At 43.3% G+C, this 9,944-nt stretch overlaps 1 protein-coding gene across 8 annotated transcripts in view; it reads right to left on the bottom strand.

Annotated features, from left to right (window-relative positions):
- Positions 1-9,944, bottom strand: part of lrba (LPS-responsive vesicle trafficking, beach and anchor containing) — a 778,336-nt gene that overhangs the window by 572,924 nt on the left and 195,468 nt on the right. For 7 of the 8 annotated variants that reach the window (XM_061923000.1, XM_061922999.1, XM_061922998.1 and 4 more), the window contains 2 exons: positions 3,021-3,128; positions 2,171-2,312 (listed from right to left, as the gene is read on the bottom strand). In XM_061923000.1, the coding sequence (XP_061778984.1) occupies positions 2,171-2,312; positions 3,021-3,128 (250 nt within the window). The remainder of the gene's footprint in view (positions 1-2,170; positions 2,313-3,020; positions 3,129-9,944) is intronic. The other variant, XM_061923002.2, reaches the window with a different exon arrangement.

The raw sequence follows: 9,944 nt of genomic DNA, 5'->3' as shown, positions 1-9,944 counted from the left end.
TCATTTACACTCATTCACACAAAGGGGTTGTTTATTTCTGTTATTAATATTGTGGTTCCTACATTATATATCAATATATATCAATACAGTCTGCAAGGGATACAGTCCGTAAGCACACATGATTGTGCGTGCTGCTGCTCCACTAATAGTACTAACCTTTAACACTTCATTTTACTAATTTTCATTCATTACTAGTTTCTATGTAACTGTTTTTATATTGTTTTACTTTCTTTTTTATTCAAGAATTTTTTTTTAAATTTATTTATTAATTTAATTTTTTTTTAAATGACCTTATCTTCACCATACCTGGTTCATACCTGCCAACTACTCCGGTTTTCCCGTAATTAGTACGGTTTTCATCAACCTATTCCAGGTTACGGTTGCAGTGATAAAAAATACGTTTTTTCATTAATTAAAATTTTTTTTTTTTTTTTTTTTTTAAGTTTTATTCACGAAATCGCGTAACAACAATGACAATCGACACTGCTTCCCGTAACTTCCTATCGAGCCATTCCGAATGCCATGCGCGAGGCTATTTATAGCACCGCTGCCAAGCACGAGGCACCAGTTGCCATTGTTTCCAAACGAGCGAACGATCATGGAATCAGCCGGAGTAAAATCGCAAACGAGTCTTAAACCGAAAAGAAAACTGCAGTCATTCCGTGAAGAATATTCAAAAGCCTATCCGGGAATAATTATCCGTTCCAAAAAGGGTGAAAACTACGCGAATTGCACCTTGTGCAGACAAGATTTTTCGATCGGACACGGAGGAATTAGCGATGTAAAAGACCACGTTGGGACAAAAAAACACAAGTCTAATGCCGTTGCTAGCGATACAAGTGGAAAACTTTCAACGTTTTTCGTCGCCCAAACAGATTCTTTGGATGTGACGAATGCCGAAGTTTTATTTACGGAGGCAATAATTGAGCAAACAAAAAGGTAATGACACCAATGTTATCTATTGGAATTGTTTAGTACTGTTATACTGTTAAAAGTGTTTATACTATTTATGCTTTCAAGTCCAAGTTGAAGAAATCTTGTTAAATGTTGACAGCATAACTACCAAAATACAGAAGTATGTCCTTAATATTTTTGCAGTGCTATTTCTGTTGAAAAGTTCAAATGATTACATTAGAGATGTGATGTGCCACTTTTCAAGTGTCTGATGGCTTAAATTCATTTTCATTAATTGTTCATATTTTGAATTCTTTTGAAAGGCTTACAAAAAAACTACATTTGAATTGTAATTCCATGCTATTGACAGGACTATTAATTTTAATGAAGTTAGCTTACCATGTTTACAGTATGATAATTGTGATAGAAATGTGAATTTTAGGCACAGAATATTTTTTACAATTGAACAAGGCAGTAGATTATACAAGCTTGGACAGAAAGTTAATAATGACACCAATTTTTTTTTAATGAAATTGTTTAGTACTGTTTTACCATTTGTTTACTGTAAAAAGTGTTTATACTGTTTATACTTTCAATTAACAAATTGAAGTCTTGTGAAAGGTTGACAGGATAACTGGCATTAACTGTCAAAATAATTTCAAACTATTGAAGTTAGCTTACAGAATAAACATGTCAATCAACCCATATGATTTTTGCTGTAATATTTTTGTTTTGAAAAGTCACTGTGACTGATAGAAAAGTGATGGTTTTAGCAACATTTTAACCTGTCTGAATGCAATCAATCATTTTGCGTCGGGCCTGAACCCCCCACCAGGACTTTGTCCTGGACCTACCGGGGCCTGCGGCCCCTGGACCCTGGCTACTAGGTTTTTCTGATTTCAAAAGTTGGCAGGTATGCTGGTTGTCCAAATTAGGCATAATAATGTGTTAATTCCACGACTGTATATATCGGTATCGGTTTATATCGGTATCGGTAATTAAGGGTTGGACAATATCGGAATATCGGATATCGGCAAAAAAGCCATTATCGGACATCCCTAATTGTTGTTTTTTGGCAAAAAAGGGCATTACATTTTTTTTTAAGAGTTGAACATTTTTAAGCGTTAAATAATAAAATAACAATAATAATAATAACATATTTTTCACATTTTTAGGGAGCCCTAAAGTTTAAAAAGAATCTTAGATAATGAAAAATATCAAAATGGCCCCTGCATGCTTTAAATAATGCAGCCCTTAATTTGAGCATATGCTGTACCTGTGCTCCTCCCAGACTGTGATCTCTGAGCGTGTTTCTTGTCATTGTGGGGCTCCAGGATGTCACGGTACTTGGACACCATGAGGACGGAGATGAAATAGACCACGGCCAGAGCCAGAAACTGAGCCTGCTTATTGTCCTCCTGGAACAAAACAACATGCACTAAAAAAAACAAGTCCTGCAAGGGTCAGTTCGGTCAATAAAAGTATGTCAACGTAGACAACCCACGTTTATTTGGGGAGAGTCCGCTGCCTGATGATTACCTGCTAAACGCTAAGCACTGACTACATGCGCTCTGAATACGCACTGCTGATTGGCTGTTACCGCTCTGTGTGTAACCAATCAGATGGTTGTGTGGGCGGGACAATGCTGGGTGCTGTGTAGAGGACTGACAGAGGCAGAAGGAAGCTACTTAATATGTTCGTGTGGAAACTCGTTCAGTACACATCCGAACCAAACCGAAACCACCGTACCGAAACGGTTCAATACAAATACACGTACCGTTACACCCCTACCGTCCACATGTGAGTCAATGCAAAAATGCCTTACTTTTATTGTTGACTTTAGTGATTATTGATTAGGCGTACTAGCATTAAAATAAGTAGCATCCATTTCACTGTTAAAATTCAAGACAGCCCTATTCTTTTTTTCCCCAATCATAATATTTACATGATTGTAAGAAGCCAAAATCTAAATTTGATCAGTTGTCCAACCCCAACAAATCTGCAACTCATGTTCTGTGCTAACAAAAAAAAATATTAGTGGTGGATGACTTGTTGTTCCCCATGTTATGAATCCGTGGTGGCTTAAAAAAAGGAAGTTACAGGTGAAACAACCGCCCACGACTCACAATATCTCTGAAGACGACAGCCCTGAGGCGGTTGATGTCCATGTCCTGGAGCAGTCGCTCAAAGTCTCGCACGGGAGACAGTCCGCCTGTGACCGCATCCACTGGACTCTGTGTGCACAGGAAGTGAAAGCACGGTGAGACATTTTAGATTTGCTCCAAACCCCAATCGCACATCTACACTGCAAAAAGTGAAATCTAAGTAAGATGAAATTTCTCAAAAAAGGGTGATATTTGCTTATTTTCTGTCTGATAAGATAATTCTTCCCACTAAGCAGATTTTATGTTAGAGTGTTTTACTTGTTTTGCTCCTAAATGATGTCAGTAAGATATTACAGCTTGTTGCTGAGATTTGATGACCTACAGGTAAAAGCCAGTAAATTAGAATATTTTGAAAAACTTGATTTATTTCAGTAATTGCATTCAAAAGGTGTAACTTGTACATTATATTTATTCATTGCACACAGACTGATGCATTCAAATGTTTATTTCATTTAATTTTGATGATTTGAAGTGGCAACAAATGAAAATCCAAAATTCCGTGTGTCACAAAATTAGAATATTACTTAAGGCTAATACAAAAAAGGGATTTTTAGAAATGTTGGCCAACTGAAAAGTATGAAAATGAAAAATATGAGCATGTACAATACTCAATACTTGGTTGGAGCTCCTTTTGCCTCAATTACTGCGTTAATGCGGCGTGGCATGGAGTCGATGAGTTTCTGGCACTGCTCAGGTGTTATGAGAGCCCAGGTTGCTCTGATAGTGGCCTTCAACTCTTCTGCGTTTTTGGGTCTGGCATTCTGCATCTTCCTTTTCACAATACCCCACAGATTTTCTATGGGGCTAAGGTCAGGGGAGTTGGCGGGCCAATTTAGAACAGAAATACCATGGTCCGGAAACCAGGCACGGGTAGATTTTGCGCTGTGTGCAGGCGCCAAGTCCTGTTGGAACTTGAAATCTCCATCTCCATAGAGCAGGTCAGCAGCAGGAAGCATGAAGTGCTCTAAAACTTGCTGGTAGACGGCTGCGTTGACCCTGGATCTCAGGAAACAGAGTGGACCGACACCAGCAGATGACATGGCACCCCAAACCATCACTGATGGTGGAAACTTTACACTAGACTTCAGGCAACGTGGATCCTGTGCCTCTCCTGTCTTCCTCCAGACTCTGGGACCTCGATTTCCAAAGGAAATGCAAAATTTGCATGGTTGGGTGATGGTTTGGGGTGCCATGTCATCTGCTGGTGTCGGTCCACTCTGTTTCCTGAGATCCAGGGTCAACGCAGCCGTCTACCAGCAAGTTTTAGAGCACTTCATGCTTCCTGCTGCTGACCTGCTCTATGGAGATGGAGATTTCAAGTTCCAACAGGACTTGGCGCCTGCACACAGCGCAAAATCTACCCGTGACTGGTTTACGGACCATGGTATTTCTGTTCTAAATTGGCCCGCCAACTCCCCTGACCTTAGCCCCATAGAAAATCTGTGGGGTATTGTGAAAAGGAAGATGCAGAATGCCAGACCCAAAAACGCAGAAGAGTTGAAGGCCACTATCAGAGCAACCTGGGCTCTCATAACACCTGAGCAGTGCCAGAAACTCATCGACTCCATGCCACGCCGCATTAACGCAGTAATTGAGGCAAAAGGAGCTCCAACCAAGTATTGAGTATTGTACATGCTCATATTTTTCATTTTCATACTTTTCAGTTGGCCAACATTTCTAAAAATCCCTTTTTTGTATTAGCCTTAAGTAATATTCTAATTTTGTGACACACGGAATTTTGGATTTTCATTTGTTGCCACTTCAAATCATCAAAATTAAATGAAATAAACATTTGAATGCATCAGTCTGTGTGCAATGAATAAATATAATGTACAAGTTACACCTTTTGAATGCAATTACTGAAATAAATCAAGTTTTTCAAAATATTCTAATTTACTGGCTTTTACCTGTATATTGAGTAAAACATGCTTGAAACTAGAATATCAAGTGTTGCAAAGCTGTGTCATCAACACTCACAAGTATAAAACTACTTTTTTAAAGTCCATCCATCTTCTTCCGCTTATCCGAGGTCGGGTCGCGGGGGCAGCAGCCTAAGCAGGGAAGCCCAGACTTTCCTCTCCCCAGCCACTTCATCCAGCTCTTCCCGGGGGATCCCGAGGCGTTCCCAGGCCAGCCGGGAGACATAGTCTTCCCAACGTGTCCTGGGTCTACACCGTGGCCTCCTGCCGGTCGGACGTGCCCGAAACACCTTCCTAGGGAGGCGTTCGGGTGGCATCCTGACCAGATGCCCGAACCACCTCATCTGGCTCCTCTCCATGTGGAGGAGCAGTGGCTTTACTTTGAGCTCCCCCCGGATGGCAGAGCTTCTCACCCTATCTCTAAGGGAGAGCCCCGCCACTCGGCGGAGGAAACTCATTTCGGCCGCTTGTACCCGTGATCTTGTCCTTTCGGTCATAACCCGAGGTGGTCCAGAATCGCTTCGAAGCCGTCCGGAAGTCGTTTTCCATGGCTTCCCCGAACTCCTCCCATGTCCGAGTTTTTGCCTTTGCGACCGCTGAAGCCGCACACCGTTTGGCCTGTCGGTACCTGTCCGGTGCCTCCGGAGTCCTATGAGCCAAAAGAACCCGATAGGACTCCTTCTTCAGCTTGACGGCATCCCTCACCGCCGGTGTCCACCAACGGGTTCTAGGATTACCGCCACGACAGGCACCAACTACCTTGCGGCCACAGCTCTAATCAGCCGCCTCGACAATAGAGGCGCGGAACATGGTCCGTTCGGACTCAATGTCCAGCACCTCCCTCGTGACATGTTCAAAGTTCTTCCGGAGGTGGGAATTGAAACTCTCTCTGACAGGAGACTCTGCCAGACGTTCCCAGCAGACCCTCACAATGCGTTTGGGCCTGCCAGTTCTGTCCGGCATCCTCCCCCACCATCGCAGCCAACTCACCACCAGGTGGTGATCCGTAGAAAGCTCCGCCCCTCTCTTCACCCGAGTGTCCAAAACATGAGGCCGCAAATCCGATGACCAAACTACAAAGTCGATCATGGAACTGCGGCCTACGGTGTCCTGGTGCCAAGTGCACATATGGACACCCTTATGCTTGAACATGGTGTTTGGTATGGACAATCTGTGACGAGCACAAAAGTCCAGTAACAAAACACCACTCGGGTTCAGATCCGGGCGGCCATTCTTACCAATCACGCCTCTCCAGGTTTCACTCTCGTTGCCAACATGAGCGTTGAAGTCACCCAGTAGGACAAGGGAATCACCTGGGGGAGCACTCTCCAGTACTCCCTCGAGTGCATCCAAAAAGGGTGGGTACTCTGAACTGCTGTTTGGTGCGTAAGCACAAACAACAGTCAGGACCCGTCCCTCCACCCGAAGGCGGAGGGAAGCTACCCTCTCGTCCACTGGGTTGAACTCCAACGTGCAGGCTTTGAGCCGGGGGGCAACAAGAATTTCCACCCCAGCTCGTCGCCTCTCACTGCGTGCAACGCCAGAGTGGAAGAGAGTCCAACCCCTCTCGAGAGAACTGGTTCCAGAGCCCTTGCTGTGCGTCGAGGTGAGTCCGACTATATCTAGCCGGAACTTCTCTACCTCGCGCACTAGCTCAGGCTCCTTCCCCCCCAGCGAGGTGACGTTCCACGTCCCAAGAGCTAGCTTATGTAGCCGAGGATCGGACCGCCAAGTGCCCTGCCTTCGGCTACCGCCCAGCTCACAATGCACCCGACCTCTATGGCCCCTCCCATGAGTGGTGAGCCCATTGGAGGAGTGACCCACGTTGCCTCTTCGGGCTGTGCCCGGCCCGGGCCCCATGGGGACAGGCCCGGCCACCAGGCGCTCGCCATCGTGCCCCAACTCCGGGCCTGGCTCCGGAGGGGGGCCCCGGTGACCCGCGTCCGGGCGAGGGAAATCTGAGTCTCGGTTCTTGCATTTCCATAGAAGTCTTCGAGCTGCTCTTTGTCTGATCCCTCACCTAGGACCTGTTTGTCTTGGGAGACCCTACCAGGGGGCATGGAAGCCCCCGGACAACATAGCTCCTAGGATCATTGGGACACGCAAACTCCTCTACCACGTTAAGGTGGCAGCTCAGAGAGGAGTAAAATAACAGAACAGCGTTTTAATACCTGCTCCGGTTTTGATTTTATGACCCTTCAAAGACCCGCTGCGCTGATGCTGCTGCGCTGCTGTTTTTTTAAGATGGCTGCTTAAAAGCAGGAAGCACCAGCGTGCCCACACAATGCAGACAAGGTAGGTACACTAGACAAAAGTCTTGGGACACTTATGACTACCACCGGACAAAAGTATTGGGACACTTAGGCCGAAAACTGGACAAAAGTATTGGGACACTTAGGCCGAAAACTGGCCAAAAGTATTGGGACACTTGGGACTACAACTTGACAAAAGTATTGGGACACTTGTGACTACCACTGGACAAAAGTATTGGGACACTTATGACGACAACTGGACAAAAGTATTGGGACACTTACACTGGACAAAAGTATTGGGATACTTAGGACTTCCACTTGACAAAAGTATTGGGACACTTACACTGGACAAAAGTATTGGGACACTTAGGACTACAACTTGACAAAAGTATTGGGACACTTAGGACTAAAACTGGACAAATGTTTTGGGCCACTTGGGACTAAAACTTGACAAAAGTATTGGAACTCTTCGGACTACCACTGGACAAAAGTATTGGGACGCTTACACTGGCCAAAAGTATTGGGACACTTAGGACTACAACTGGACAAAAGTATTGGGACACTTAGGACTACGACTGGAAAAAAGTATTGGGACATTTTGGACTACCACTGGCTAAAAGTATTGGGACACTTACACTGGATAAAAGTATTGGGACACTTAGGACTACAACTTGACAAAAGTATTGGGACACTTCGGACTAAACGTAGACACAAGTATTGGGATACTTAGGACTTCCACTTGACAAAAGTATTGGGACACTTACACTGGACAAAAGTATTGGGACACTTAGGACTACAACTTGACAAAAGTATTGGGACACTTGGGACTAAAACTGGACAAAAGTTTTGGACACTTATGACTAAAACTGGACACAAGTATTGGGACACTTAGGACTAAAACTTGACAAAAGTATTGGGCCACTTGGGACTAAAACTTGACAAAAGTATTGGAACTCTTCGGACTACCACTGGACAAAAGTATTGGGATGCTTACACTGGCCAAAAGTATTGGGACACTTAGGACTACAACTGGACAAAAGTATTGGGACACTTAGGACTACAACTGAACAAAAGTTTTGGGATACTTAGGACTGCAACTAGACAAAAAAATTGGGACTTTTAGTATTAAAACTTGACAAAAATATTGGAACACTTAGGACTAAAACTTGACAAAAGTATTGGGAAACTTCGGACTACCACGGGACAAAAGTATTGGGACACTTAGGACTACGACTGGAAAAAAGTATTGGGACATTTTGGACTACCATTGGCTAAAAGTATTGGGACACTTACACTGGATAAAAGTATTGGGACACTTAGGACTACAACTTGACAAAAGTATTGGGACACTTATGACTACCACTGAACAAAAGTGTTGGGACACTTCGGACTAAAAGTAGACACAAGTATTGGGATACTTAGGACTTCCACTTGACAAAAGTATTGGGACACTTACACTGGACAAAAGTATTGGGACACTTACACTGGACAAAAGTATTGGGACACTTAGGACTACAACTTGACAAAAGTATTGGGACACTTAGGACTAAAACTGGACACAAGTATTGGGACACTTAGGACTACAACTTGACAAAAGTATTGGGACACTTAGGACTAAAACTGGACAAAAGTTTTGGACACTTATGACTAAAACTGGACACAAGTATTGGGACACTTAGGACTAAAACTTGACAAACGTATTGGGCCACTTGGGACTAAAACTTGACAAAAGTATTGGAACTCTTCGGACTACCACTGGACAAAAGTATTGGGACGCTTACACTGGCCAAAAGTATTGGAACACTTAGGACTACAACTGAACAAAAGTTTTGGGATACTTAGGACTGCAACTAGACAAAAAAATTGGGACTTTTAGTATTAAAACTTGACAAAAATATTGGGACACTTAGGACTAAAACTTGACAAAAGTATTGGGAAACTTCGGACTACCACGGGACAAAAGTATTGGGACACTTAGGACTACGACTGGAAAAAAGTATTGGGACATTTTGGACTACAACTTGACAAAAGTATTGGGACACTTATGACTACCACTGAACAAAAGTGTTGGGACACTTCGGACTAAACGTAGACACAAGTATTGGGATACTTAGGACTTCCACTTGACAAAAGTATTGGGACACTTACACTGGACAAAAGTATTGGGACACTTACACTGGACAAAAGTATTGGGACACTTAGGACTACAACTTGACAAAAGTATTGGGACACTTAGGACTAAAACTGGACAAAAGTTTTGGACACTTATGACTAAAACTTGACAAAAGTATTGGGCCACTTGGGACTAAAACTTGACAAAATGATTGGAACTCTTCGGACTACCACTGGACAAAAATATTGGGACGCTTACACTGGCCAAAAGTATTGGGACACTTAGGACTACAACTGGACAAAAGTATTGGGACACTTAGGACTACAACTGGACAAAAGTATTGGGACACTTAGGACTGCAACTAGACAAAAAAATGGGGACTTTTAGTATTAAAACTTGACAAAAATATTGGGACACTTAGGATTAAAACTTGACAAAAGTATTGGGAAACTTCGGACTACCACGGGACAAAAGTATTGGGACACTTAGGACTACGGCTGGAAAAAAGTATTGGGACATTTTGGACTACCAATGGCCAAAAGTATTGGGACACTTACACTGGATAAAAGTATTGGGACAAATTAGGAATGAAACTGGACAA

The sequence above is a fragment of the Nerophis lumbriciformis genome, linkage group LG27, assembly GCF_033978685.3.
Source record: "Nerophis lumbriciformis linkage group LG27, RoL_Nlum_v2.1, whole genome shotgun sequence".
NCBI classification, from domain to species: Eukaryota; Metazoa; Chordata; class Actinopteri; order Syngnathiformes; family Syngnathidae; genus Nerophis; species Nerophis lumbriciformis.
Note: the sequence above shows the minus strand (reverse complement) of the source record. Positions and strands in the feature narration are given on the sequence as shown.